The sequence below is a fragment of the Didymella exigua genome (assembly GCF_010094145.1).
Source record: "Didymella exigua CBS 183.55 unplaced genomic scaffold M421scaffold_12, whole genome shotgun sequence".
Lineage (NCBI taxonomy): Eukaryota > Fungi > Ascomycota > Dothideomycetes > Pleosporales > Didymellaceae > Didymella > Didymella exigua.
Window position 1 is genome coordinate 89,257 of NW_022984786.1, and position 12,598 is coordinate 101,854.

General features: G+C 54.1%; 5 protein-coding genes across 5 annotated transcripts; 2 read left to right on the forward strand and 3 right to left on the reverse strand.

Annotated features, from left to right (window-relative positions):
- Positions 1 to 2,068: 2,068 nt before the first annotated feature.
- Positions 2,069 to 5,481, reverse strand: M421DRAFT_420050 (uncharacterized protein). The gene is made up of 3 exons (XM_033592339.1): positions 5,179 to 5,481; positions 4,934 to 5,074; positions 2,069 to 4,805 (listed from the first exon to the last, which is right to left on the reverse strand). The coding sequence occupies exons 1-3, from the start codon at positions 5,190 to 5,192 to the stop codon at positions 2,522 to 2,524; spliced, it is 2,439 nt and encodes an 812-aa protein (XP_033449072.1). The 5' UTR covers positions 5,193 to 5,481; the 3' UTR covers positions 2,069 to 2,521.
- A 2,070-nt stretch (positions 5,482 to 7,551) lies between these two features.
- Positions 7,552 to 9,814, reverse strand: M421DRAFT_91965 (uncharacterized protein; the record flags this gene model as incomplete). The annotated part of the gene is made up of 2 exons (XM_033597990.1): positions 7,552 to 8,756; positions 8,803 to 9,814. 2 exons carry the CDS (start codon positions 9,812 to 9,814, stop codon positions 7,552 to 7,554), a joined length of 2,217 nt encoding a protein of 738 aa, XP_033449073.1.
- A 99-nt stretch (positions 9,815 to 9,913) lies between these two features.
- M421DRAFT_140542 (uncharacterized protein) lies at positions 9,914 to 10,613 on the forward strand. The gene is made up of 2 exons (XM_033587472.1): positions 9,914 to 10,530; positions 10,580 to 10,613. Exon 1 carries the CDS (start codon positions 10,012 to 10,014, stop codon positions 10,492 to 10,494), a length of 483 nt encoding a protein of 160 aa, XP_033449074.1. The 5' UTR covers positions 9,914 to 10,011; the 3' UTR covers positions 10,495 to 10,530; positions 10,580 to 10,613.
- On the forward strand, positions 10,517 to 10,952 carry M421DRAFT_100601 (Sm-like ribonucleo protein; the record flags this gene model as incomplete). The annotated part of the gene is made up of 2 exons (XM_033586545.1): positions 10,517 to 10,530; positions 10,580 to 10,952. 2 exons carry the CDS (start codon positions 10,517 to 10,519, stop codon positions 10,950 to 10,952), a joined length of 387 nt encoding a protein of 128 aa, XP_033449075.1.
- Positions 10,953 to 11,329: 377 nt separating this feature from the next.
- Positions 11,330 to 12,585, reverse strand: M421DRAFT_62002 (Clavaminate synthase-like protein; the record flags this gene model as incomplete). Its single annotated transcript, XM_033595934.1, has 2 exons — positions 11,330 to 11,693; positions 11,741 to 12,585. 2 exons carry the CDS (start codon positions 12,583 to 12,585, stop codon positions 11,330 to 11,332), a joined length of 1,209 nt encoding a protein of 402 aa, XP_033449076.1.
- Positions 12,586 to 12,598: the final 13 nt, after the last annotated feature.

The window sequence follows — 12,598 nt, forward strand, 5'->3', positions numbered from 1 at the left end:
ATTTCCACCACTTGCGCGCGATCTACCGGCAACGGCTTGCTCTCCGCATTCGGCGCGCTCGAGACCGCTGCTCCGACGTCTCGTCTCATGGCTTATAGGCTGTCGCACGGGTCGGAGATGCGACCGACAGCAGGCGGCACGAGACGGCTGACTTGACGGGGTGAACGTTGCAAAATTGTTGCAGGCTCTCGTCATAACAAGGATCTACAGAGATGTGGCTGCGAGCCATAGGCATTTGGGCTTCGAGCGAGCCCCGCACCTACTATCACTAATGTGGCTATAGCGGTGGCCTCGTTGGGCAATAGTCACGGGATCTAGTTGTTGGATCAGGTCAGATGGGTCTGGTTTTCCAGTGGCGACAACGTTGCCCTAGCACACATAGTGCTTGTGGCTGTGCTACGACTTCGCGTCCGGCTTTGACATGTGCCTCTGAGCTTACGCCACACCTGTGGCGACGGCACACAAAGGTCGGTAAGCCTGTCACTCTGACGTTGTGGTACGCCAACAAGCTATGCAGAGCTGATCTTCTCCGTAGAGAGTATAATTGCCGTGTGAAAGTCAGACTTTACATCATATCGTATGAGCAGGAGTTCACCGAGCCGTGTGCTGTGGCGATACGCTCAAGCCACATTTGCACTCGCCACAAGACTCGAAGTGTTTCTTTGTAGTGCTTGAACTGACGATCTTGGTAGATCAGCTGGTAATGATTGGGTCCGTCATATGCTGTGGCAGCTACTCCGCATCTTGCTGCACATAGCTTTGCTAAGTATAGAGCACCAAGGGCAGCCACAGTATCCGATTGATGAGAGACCCAAGACTTTCTGCACTGAATGGGATGTCGTTGGACGAGAACATGTTACGCGCCGTCTGCAGGCCAGACTCTTTGGGACGAGAGGGGATGCAATGCACTACAGCATATGCAGGGTCTAGGGGTCTCAGGGTCTACGAACCGTGGCGAGTATTCCTTTGGTTCAAGGCGGACTGTGAAGCGTTTCTTCGGAGCGTATCGAAGCGTGAGGCAGCATATGTTTGTGAGATGCCTTGCGGATGAATGGTTGCTTTCATTGTCCGCTATGGGTGATGAGTCGTTTCAAGCTCGTCCTATTCCATTATTGAGGACTCTTGCAACTGTGGACTCTTTCTAGCGCCATATTTGCCATCATCGTACTATGATTTGCATGCAGTGATCACGACTTGGTCTGCTGACGACCTAATGCTAAGCATAGCAAGTCGTTGTAGTGATCTACCAGATTAGCATGGGCATGCGTATGTTTCGAACCCGGACAGGCAGACTGCAAGGTCGGCGACTGACACTCCCAGCACGAAGACAAAGCCCCTCACTTGAAACACAAGTCCGTCTGATTCCTATTCGCAGATATCTAGATGTGCCAGCGCATCTTCGTTGTTTTTGTTCAGCGTCTTTGTGCACCGAAGTTATGATTGGTGGGTACATCAACGCGCTGTGACATCAAGCTTCGGACACCACGCAAGGCCCGGTAAGATATGCGGTCGGCGGTCGGCTAGACCTGCCACCATCATTTCGCTTGTCAAGGGATCCTGCGCAGGCTAGTGGTAGCGATCAACGCCGACTGTCAAGGTGCGGAAGTTGGTGTCAAACTCAGCGATATGGTCAAGGAAACAAATGAAAATAAAATGGCCGTTGCTTGGTAGATCATTATGTCGAAGAGAATAGCTATCTTGGGTGCATTACCAACAGTTAACTTCATGGCCAATAGCAGTGCAGGAGTGACTTGACTTCGCGCAGAGGAGTCGCTGGAAGTGGCACAGCCGGAGGAAGCTGGGCGTCTTGGCTCGGTTCCAGAGTCGGAAGGCTGTTCACGCTACGAGGAAGGTAGCGAAGCTGTCGTACGGTAGCGACTTTGCTTCTTGCTCCAATAATGGGAGGGAATACCCTCGTGAGACTTGGAAGGTGGATGTCGTGACAGCACATCGAGTAAAGCGGTGAGAATTGTGGGCGATTAGTGAACAGTTGACTTCGCCGACCATTGATCAATGTCGGTCCTTTTGGCAGATGAGAGTCGAAAACAGTTGAGGCGTGATGTAAAGTAATGATTTGTATTCGTCTGACGGAGAGGGTCCCGTTGTCCTCGCCAGAATGCAAGGCCGCCCTCTCTGCTTGTACCTAGAGACAATTACTGCTTCGCCGCTGCGCCACCTAGCGCGTGTATGTACCACCCTCGCATCCTACAATCCAATCTGAAATCGCTGAAAAGTGAAATGGTATATGGGTATCGTTGTCGAACCGAAAGAAGTAGAAAGGGCGAGGTATATCAACACAAAGAAAGGTACTTCGTTCCCAGGGAACGGTTGGTATCTCCAAAACTTCTCAACGCCTGCAAGTATGACATTGTGTCAAATGACACAGATCGACACAATTGGGCCCTATAGGGCGAGTAGAACTCGCTACCAGTGTACGAGTGGTGCAAAATCATGAGTATGGATGGGTCGTGAGTCTAATGGCCGCGAAAATGATGAACATCTCGGACTGCTGGTTCAGCGTCTAGAAGAGAAGTCGAAGTTCATAACCAGTCGAATGCACAGCTTCGACTACTGACATGTCGCCGTCAACCTGAATGTCTGTGGGGCCGGCGTCCCAGTCTCGTTTCATGGGCTGGACGGGAGGCGTACCAATCTCATGGAACTCGGCGGCCATGTCCTGCTGCTCAGGGATGGCGTTGATGGCATCGTCATCCATTAATATGCGTAGACCTTTTTGGTTGACCCGGATGGTGCGTGTGACTTTGGTAGGCTCGATGTTGATCTTCATGGCGATACTGCTTACAAGCGCCTTCACTGAGCGCTCCATTACGTAGACAGCACGGAAGTAATTATTGTCTGGTTGTCGGCCGGCGATCCTTGGCTGGACGAAGAAGCAAGCAACTGGCTTGAGCATGGGCTCGGGCGGTGGCTGATAGGTCTGGTCCACACCCAGAGCCTCAATCCACCCAGAAAGGGCATGATCGTCGGAGTACGGCCTCTGAACTTTGGTCGGTACGTCTGAACCGCCATGCATGGCGACCACGCCTTTGAGGTCACCTGTAGCAGTCTGTGGGAGACTCCTCCACTCGCCCGAAGTCATGCGCGATGGTGGTCCATAAGGTCCTGGACGCTGGAACGAGGAGCTCCTGCGGTTCTCGGAATGCAGAGATTGCGAGCTGGGAGTTGGTGATACCATTGATGAGTTGCCGGTCTGAGAGCTGGGGCGCTCCCACATCTGCGAGTCCACATTTGTGTCGATTTTGGAGAGTTCTTGAGGAGTGGAGGACATTTGGACCGGGTGAACGTCTGGATCATCCTGCTCCTCGCCCTTCAAGTAGAGAACGCTCACGGGTCTTGTGGAGCTGAACATGTCCTGGAGTGACGCCAGCTTGATGTGCAAATCTTCTTCCGCAGCCGGTCGAGCTCCCTGATTATCGCTTGCTGAAGACATTGACCAGGTCCTCTTGTGCTTTTGCAGCTTGCCGGGCCTGGAGCTGCCGCTCTTGTCATCACCTGTGCGTTTGCGCTTTCCAAAGTCCTTCATGCCAGACTCGACCTGCGCGATTTGCTGCTTCAGCTTGTCAATGGTCTTCTTGACGTGCGCGACGTCATTCGACAGCTTTCGCTCGGCGCCGTGGTCTCGGAAGAGCTTGACTTTGCAATAACAAAGCTCAGCAGTCGTCTTCTCTGATGGTGATCCGGTGGCTTCTGACACAAGCTCCGTTTTGGCGCAGAGGCGGACTGGGATACCTTTCACACCTTTCGAGTGGCTGAAATCGGTAGAGAGGAAGTTGAAACGGACTGCTAAGGAGCATTCAGGAGCAGCGTTGGGCGCGGGTGTCCACGTTACTACGAAGCCATCGAAAGACGACGACTCAAGGTCGACTCTTGGCCGCCCTTGGACTTCACCGCCGCCAACTTGGCTTGGGTCCACAAACTCGACTGCCTGGAGGCGACCGCCGCGTTGATGTGCCTCGTTGGTACCGCGACCCTCTTTCCAGAGCTGCCAGCAGGCAGCAGGGCGCTGTCGTTGCTGCTCATCCTCGAAGGAGATTCGGACAAAGGTCCGGTACTTGAGCGTTACCGGTAGCGTCTGGCCAGGTGCTGTATCGACTAGCGAGATGGTGTATGCTTGGCCCTTGTTCAGATAGGTCACGGGAACTTCATCTGACTGCTTTACCATTGCAGTTGGTGCGTTCAGGGTAACGTGGTAGCGGAAGTTCTGAGTGGGGTGAAGCGGCTGGGCCTGGACCGGGCCTACTGCACCCGCTAGGTTGTCTTCATATGGCTGGGGAGCGAACCCAATAAGAGGAGACTGCATCTCGACTTCTGGAATGACGTTCTCCATAGGAGAATCCTCATGCGGCTGGGGAAGGGAGGCATGGTCGAACGCAGATGGCTGGTGCGTGAATTGATGCGGCGCAAAGGACTGAGTATGTTGCGGTTGGAGTCCAAAGGGGTTGGTGTTCTGGAAGTGGTGGTGGGTGCCTAGAGCGTGAGGATTGAAGCCCTGGAGGTGGGGATTGGGCGCAGTCTGGCCAGCGTGGACGGCACCTTCAGAAGTGGGGAGGGAGAGAGGCGTGCCTAGGCCGAAGCTGAAGCCCGGCGTGTGCAGGTCGCCGGCCTGGCTGTGGTACAGGGTGTTGGTGCCGCCCGGCGTAGGCGTGTAATAGCCAGGAGGCTGGTTGGCAAAGGACGTGAATGCAAAGCTGTTGGGGTCGAGAAGCGAGGGCGTGAACCTCCATGGCTCGTTGTTTCCCCGTGGCGTAGGGTCCTGGTCCTTGATGTCGTCGGCATCGCCAGGTCTGGGTGACAGCTCGTTAGCAACGAAACATGGGACCGCGTGTGCGCAAAACAAAGAGCATGACGCGCTACTACGGGCACATTGCGGGCTCGCGCAGTAGCAGCGCAGGGCTGCGAGAGAGGAGCCTACCTGTGGGTATGTGCTACGTCGAGCGCATCGGTGAGCGTGTGGCCTGGCACGCCTGCGATCGAGTGTGAACGCTGCGCGAGGTGAGGGAAGCTTGCTTTGAAGTTCTCCAGCAGCTCGTCGTTCGGCTTTGCTTGTGAGGATCTGACCGCTGGTTAGCCACGAGCGTTCCCGGGTCCCGAGCGCGACGCGCGAACATCACAGCACGCTGTCCGGGGCCAACAACATCAACAAACATGGGGACGTACCGGTTGCGAAACATCGCTGGAAGCTCAAAGCAGGCGCTGTTGGTCGTTTGTGAGCATCGAGAGGTGCAGTTGAGAGTCGGAGGTTGGGAGCACTGATGTGGACCTTCAGTTGATGAAACGGAGCAGCTCCCACAGCAGTTAAGGCTAGTGTCAACTGTGGCTCGGGTTGGCGCATGCGACGACAGGTCAGGCGTCTTTTATCAGGTTAGCGACCAGGCTGCCTGACGGAATCGCTGCGAGGGCCGCGCGTGGCATCTGGGACGTCAGTGCAAGCGGCTGCAGTGGGGGGTGAGTCTAGAGTCTGGCTAGGCTGGCCTGCTCGGCTCCATGGCTGCCCCAGCGTGTAATTTTGCGTATCCACTCCAGCGGCCTGCGCTCTGTGGCTCGCACTGCGCGGCCGTCTTGCGACTGATCTTCCGGCAAGCCGTCTTGCACAGCCACTGCCCTACGGCTCCCGCGAGCGTCCAGAAGTCCTGCGAGGCCCGAAAAGGAGCGATTGTCACTGCACCTGTCGCCATCCCGCATTGCAACCGCAAATCTGCCCAAGGATCTTTGGTCCCAGCCCGTTGTTTCTCGAATCCACCTCAACTGCCACACCAGTGCTCGTGCGAGGGCTTGTATGGCTCGTCCAACACTGACACGTCCCGCTTGCCTTTCCGTAATTTACCCTTCCCATGAGTCCATCCCACTCGCACTAGGCCCTCTTGGACGCTGGAGAACACCACGGCGCCTACGGTGTGAGCTGGCGCTGTCATGCGCGATGACATCTGCCGATCTGATACTAGAAATTTGCGTCCCAAAAGAGCCATGCTGCCCTTGTCGAGTGCAGCTTCCACGCGGCAGAGCTCACTGCCGCCGCCTCCCCGTACATAGAGCTGCACCCTAGCTCTCCGACCTTTTCATCATGCCTTCGGAGCTTTTTCCCCTGCGTATTGTGTGAGCACCGGGTGTTCGACCCAACGCACCCCACCCTGGCCGTTTGCAAAGGTGAACATGTCGGACCAATCCCACAAGCTGCCGTTGTGCCGTGTAGCCTAGAGCTTTGCAACTCGCCCGTTGACCGCTTAGGTAGTCTGCTTTAAGTCTTATTCCTCGTACCTGTCAAGCCGAGATTAAGGAGTCGTTAGCGGGCGCTTTCCCGAAATGAGCAACCACTGGTTTGCTTCGACACCGATCGAAGATTCTCGTCATCGTCATGGCGTTCGTGCGTCAGTGATGAAAGAACCGAACCCGACTGTAACACCAATACTAATCTGTACCGACTTTAGTTACACCGGCGGTCTGCTGGAATGTTGCATGTGTTGCGGGGTCACTCGTGCCCAATCGCAAGGCTGATGGTAAAGCTATCCGGCCAACACGATTTGTGGAACTTGTTCGTGTAGAAGTGTGGCGACAAAAAAGATACCAAAGCGAGATCGAGCAATGTTGATTGGCGACCGACAGCCGTTGCGCATCATCACGCGATTTCAGACGCTCAGAACGGTTGTGATTGACAGTACATCCAGGGTCTGTGCAACAACGGCTCAGCACTGCCACAATGTGGCGAGTGTGTGGCGCAAACCTGAACAATGAAAACTTTATTGACTCGTGCGTGATTTGCTGCGTTGTAAGGAGGGACGCGTACTCTTGCAGTAGCAGAAGCTGCTAGATGTATTCTAATGGGAGGTGCCATAATAGCCTAGACTGTGTATATGAGTTCATCTGATTGCTGGGGCGTTGTGTTCACTGAATCGCAGTAGCGTATCTCGTGGTAACTCCTGATGCACGCATTAGCCTGAACAAGACAACGATATGATTCCCCGTGTCACTTTCGCCAGAGTAATCGTATCATGAACGCCTGGGTGTCATAGATGCTGGCAAGTGGTAGTAGCGTCGTAATAACTGCTGACGGAGCAGCCATGACGCCTTGGACCACATGTTCAGTCTGCATGCAAGAGCGAATTGGATTTCATTGAGTTGAGTTGTGGATTTGACTGCAATCTTGGGTCGAATGAACGTGAGGAGTTGTCGGGTCCAGTAGCCAGGGCCTGGACAATCTGACTGACCCTTGCAATAATAGCCGCAAGGGTATGATAAGATGAGCTACGTAGATGGTGGGCAGGTCAGAGTAAGAGGATTGTGGGGAAGTAGTCCATGAAAGATGACGGAATCCTACCAATACCTAAGAGGTTTTGATTTCATCGGAAAACACGTTGGGCACCCATGCAATACCTGCCGTTCCACAACCTGGTGCAAAGCGCGGCGCTGACCTTGAAGGATTCCACGCAACGCCAAAGGGTCGTGGGATCTCGAGCGCGTCTATATGATCAAATAGTAGGATGCACATCAATACACCTTCGAGCTGAATCAGGAAGGTTCGCCTTTTCTCCGGCGTTATTCAACATCTTTCTTACCAGCATTGCTGTGGGGCATAGGATCGTTGTTTTCGGTCCTTTGCTGCCCTGTTGTTTGTCGTTTATGAGACGATGATGTAGCTGTGGATAGTCGTATGTCGCTCCTAGAGGGGTTGCTGCTCCGAGCATCAGCAGCTCGTGCAGCGGCCAGCGCAACGTTGCTTTGTCGGTTTGCGAGATTATTGAGTCGTTCCTTCGAACCCAGTGGGGACTCTGCAGTGCGCAGATTCTGACTTGAGCTGCTCCTGCTCTTTGGTTTGGTCGATTTATTAGCACTCGCCCCTTCTCGGAATGCCGTTTGGATGCTGATGCGAGAATTGTGACGTTCATCTTGGGTGTTATTGAAAAATACAGACTGCAGACTCGACATGGAGTTTTCCCGACGAACACGACCCATCGTTTGAACCGGGCTTGGGATCATCGTGGGCTTCGGTAGCTCACCACTCGCTGAGGCGAGCAAGCCAGTCGTGTCATTGTCATCGCTCTCTAAGCCGTCGTCAAACAGACGAAAAGCTGATGAGGACGAGAACCCAGATTCAGTTGAGCCGGTCTGCAAAAGAGCACCGTATGTTTTGAGGTCAGCTTCTAGCTCCCTCATTTTATCATCCCCGGTCTCGAAAGAGAAATGGCGACGGCGCGTCTGGTCATGTTCTGGGTATGATAGAGATCGAGGCTTTCGCAACGGTGGTCTGGGAGTCACATCGGATGCTGGCATATTCCTTCCATTTTCAGTTACGAGGCTGCGCTCCCGATCATCGTGAGCCGTGACACCAATGGAACTCTGGTCTGAACCTGCAGAACTGAGCAAATCCATCAGACCGTTGACGAAGTGTGAAACTTCCAGTCCCCTACGGTGTGCTACGAGAATGCCAAGCTCCTTGAGAGCGTTGAAAGCATCGCGTTCGAGAGATTCTTTTGCCAGCAAGTCTTCCTGTAAGGTAGATCTCTCCTCGGTATTGCGTGTGGTGCTCGATATCCCAGTATCGATTGCGCCGAAGGTGGCGTGTGGAGGGTCTGTATGACGTAGATCTGTCAGATTGAGTTCACTCTTGACTTTCCGTGATAGTGCTGATTCCCTGGTGAGATGAACAGTCCCGGAGGGGAGTTTAGGGGTTCCGCTGCCTGTGAATTGTCGAGATAGAGTAGTCATCCTCCCAGACGGTGATGACGGCTGATACAAGAGGACTGCTAAGCTGTCAGCTTCATCGCTACTGTGTCAGCTCACACGAACCTTGCTGAGTCTTTAACCTGATCTCTTCGTCAAGTTCCACTGGAGACATCTGCTTGCACTGCGAGAGGATGCGGTCAGTCGAGATGGTTTTTCGATGCTGACGTTTGCGATCCACCACCGTTCCTCGGCGTGCATACATAAGTCTGGGACGCTCTGTGAGCATCAGCGGTAGCTGAGTTTGAGCAGTTACGTACCCAGCCATACCAGTCGTGCCGCGTGCGATCAGCAGTTCTAGGCGCCGAATCTCAGCCTCATACAAGATTTCAGACTGATGCCATTGCGCAGTCACCTTACGCGAGCTCTGAAGAGCCGCTCGTTCGCGCGCCTCAAGAAGCTCCTGGCGCGATCGAAGCTTCCTGTAGTCGTCGAAAACCTGAAACAGGCCGCTGGTGTATTCGAGAGGAACAGGCACCATGTAGTTTTTGCACATGTGTGAGTGGATCGACTCCATGACAACAACAGGATCAACATAGGACCAGATATCTTCTTGTGTCGGTGGATTGTGAAGACTCCAAGGTTCTGAGAAGATTGGATCATTCTGTTCCTCTTTATAGGCAGCGAACATCGATGTGTAGCGGTTGAGCTTAGGTTTGGAGCCTCCGCGAGGAGTGGAAGCTTCAGACCGCTCAATTCGAGTATCTCCAGCGTCATCCGGGGTAGGAGAAGATGGGGCTGGGGTCATAGGAGTCGACGGGCGACTGACTGCGATCGTCTTTCGCCAGCCGTGACGGCGTTTGTCAGTGGTGTTGACGGCGCCCAGCACCTCAGTCGGCGGCGTTGCTGCAGTGTCATCAGACTCGAGCTTGACTGTAGGTAGTTCCTTTGGTTTGCTCCCTATTTTCTTTCGCCAGCCTTTGTTATCAACCATTGCCTTGCGAGTCTCACTAGAGCCGGTGCTAGCTATGACCTTTGCAGTTGCCTTCTCTTTTGGTTTTGGTTTGTTGGTTGTTTTATGCCGTGACCGCGGGAGACATAGGTCAGTGGAGGGTGAGTACAAGTGCCCACTGTCCATGGTGCGGGGTGACGTGGTGTTGTGGTTGCCAGAAGTGAAGTGTTGCGCTTTCCCGGAACCCAAACAAGCCCGTTTGCACTTTCCACTTTCACCTCTACGACGCCCGTTCGTCGGGAGGAAACAGCCAGCGGATGCTGCCTACGTCAGTATTGAGTCCATGCTGGCCATGGTTCTATTGATCGCGGATCTTGCAGGACATGACCGCGAGCACACTCCTGGGTAGTCGCCTGCCATATCTTGAGGCCCAGTTTGTGACGCTGAGAGACTTCGCGCACGCAAGTACTCGTAAAATAGGTTTTCTAAGAAGAATGATAGTAGTTCAGCATGTGGTACGCCAATGGCTGGATCATCTGATCAACGTTGTGCACTTGATTAGCTTCCAAGACAGGAAAAAACAAGTTAACCTGCAAGCAGATTCTCAAGTCCGGACGCAAAAAGACACAGAAGCTAAGACTTTTACTAACGTGCATAGTATATGGGAACCGATAGACCTGGAAGGGCTGATGAAGTGGAGATGGACAAGCACACGTGATCTTGCGTGCCAAGACCAGCTGCCTCAGAAAATCGACCTAGGACTAGGAAGCTTTAATGTCCCCACCCGCCAGCCTCACAACATAGCCGCAACGAGATCGCATACGTATTGCGCCCACCGGTCAAATCCGCCAGTCGCATTCGAATAGAAATACAAACATAATCGCAGCCATGAAGCTCGTCAGGTGCGCAGACACGAAAACTACGCGCAAAGCACCGACTGACATGCGCCAGGTTCCTCATGAAATGCCAGAACGAGACTGTCACAGTCGAGCTCAAGAACGGCACCATTGTCAATGGCACCATCGCCTCCGTTTCGCCGCTCATGAACGTTGCGCTACGAGCCGTCAAATACACACCTAAGAACCGAGACACCGTAACCCTCGACACCATGACCGTGCGCGGTTCGACAGTCCGTTACATCATCCTCCCAGATTCGCTGCCTCTGGACACATTGTTGATCGATGATGCGCCAAAGCCCAAGAACAAGGCCAGGAAAGAGGCGGAACGAGGTGGTCGTGGTGGTGGTGGCGACAGAGGGCGTGGCGGAAGGGGTCGTGGCGGACGTGGAGGAGGCCGTGGCCGTGGTCGTGGCCGAGGATTCTAGATGCCAGGGGTAGGACAAGGCCAGCATTGAGAAAGCGCGCAATACGAGCAGGGAGCCGTTGAAGAGAGGCAGAAAATGTGAGCTGCGACAGAATGAGGCGTACGGCAGCGGCTCTGCGCACCACTTTGAACACCCACAAAAGAAGCGCCTGGGATCATCTCGAACGTTCACTACGTGCGATATCTGCAGCAAGCACGGCGTTCGGAATTTCGAGGCATTTGTATAGGTAAAGTGCAAGCATGCACAAATGAAGCCTGATACCACTTGGATCCACTAGGCATCAATCTCACATTTTGATTTTGGTATCTGTTCACTGAGATCGAGAAATCTATGGGTTCGTACACTCATCCTGGCGCTGTAGCATCTCCAACACCCTTCTACTCAGCATCATAGGGTGCGACTGGCGGTGTGTCATCGACCTGAATACCACCCCTCTTCTTGTCTTTGCTGTCGTGGAAGGGCAGCTTCCAGCCACCCTCATCCTCGGGTGTACTCAGCCACAGCCTCATCAAGTGCCTGCGGGGTGCTGGTGGAGGGTAGTCTTTGTATGCGGTCCTAGCGTGCAGAATGTGGTTGTTCGACAAAAACTGGATATCGCCGATGTCCAAGATCATGTGAAGGGCAAGGCGTAGGCAGGTCTCGTCGAGAATGGTGGCGGCACGAGCCTGCTCGGGCGAGAGAGCCGGAATGAGGCCCTTGTCGCTGAAGCGTGTCAAGGACTTGACGTAGTATGGGTCCCACCTGGCATGTGTTAGTATTGCGACTGACTTCAGCAGTAGGTGGCTTACTTCGAGTACACACGCGGGTTGTCACCTGTCTCCAGGTAGAACACCTGTGTGCGGATCCACTCCTGCTGACCCTTGCTCGTCTCCCCCTTGCGGTCAAAGTACCAGATAGGCTCAGTCAAGAGCCTCGCAACATCAGGGTGCTCCTTCTGCAGCACATTCCACACCTCGTGGCTGCTCACCAAGTCACTCTCTCCACCCTCGAGCGACTTCGCAATGCAAAGCAGGCCGACAAGATCAGAATCGTCGGCATGGAAGAACTGTCGCGCATTGGTGCGGTAAATGCGCACCTTGTCGATCTGCGTGGCATCTTCACCAAGATCCTTGACGTGTCCAAGAACATGTCCACGCGAGTTCTGGCTCACGAAGTATCCGAGATATGTTCCCAGGCCCATGTACGCAACGGCAGATTTCTGGTTTCCCCAGGTCTGAACCGGCAGGCCCTTGAAGAGAATGAAGCCCTTGCCATCGATGATCTCCTTGCGGAGGGGCTCGAGGAACTTGCTGAACCCTGGGAGTTGAAACTTCTCCTTTGTGATGCTGGTCAGTGGCTGGCCGGAGGATATGAACTTGTCTGCGGCGTCTGAGATCTCGGCGACTTCCGACTCGGAGAAGACGTGTGTCCAGCGCTCGGGGTTGTTCTGGTAGTCTGCTTTCGACCAGGCAGTGGGCCCTGTGATCTCTCGTGGAAAGTCTTCGTAGGAGTGGAGTTGATTGAAGAGAGGCTCGTGTTGACCTGATGTCCGGATGCCATCAGGAAATATGCTCTTGTCCACTTTATTGTTGGCCGGTCCCTTCGACAGCTGATGAGGAGCTGTGGGCGCCGCAGAGGTCAATGCAGGTGCCATTGGATAAGTTCCT

What these genes read in the sequence shown, in the direction of transcription:
- M421DRAFT_420050 (XM_033592339.1), bottom strand. An exon ending in GACGTAGCACATACCCACAG is followed by an intron (nt 4,806 to 4,933) that starts GTAGGCTCCTCT and finishes GCTGTCACCCAG; the next exon opens with ACCTGGCGATGCCGACGACA.
- M421DRAFT_140542 (XM_033587472.1), top strand. Translation starts at nt 10,012, where the DNA reads ATGACCGCGAGCACACTCCTGGGTAGTCGCCTGCCATATCTTGAGGCC.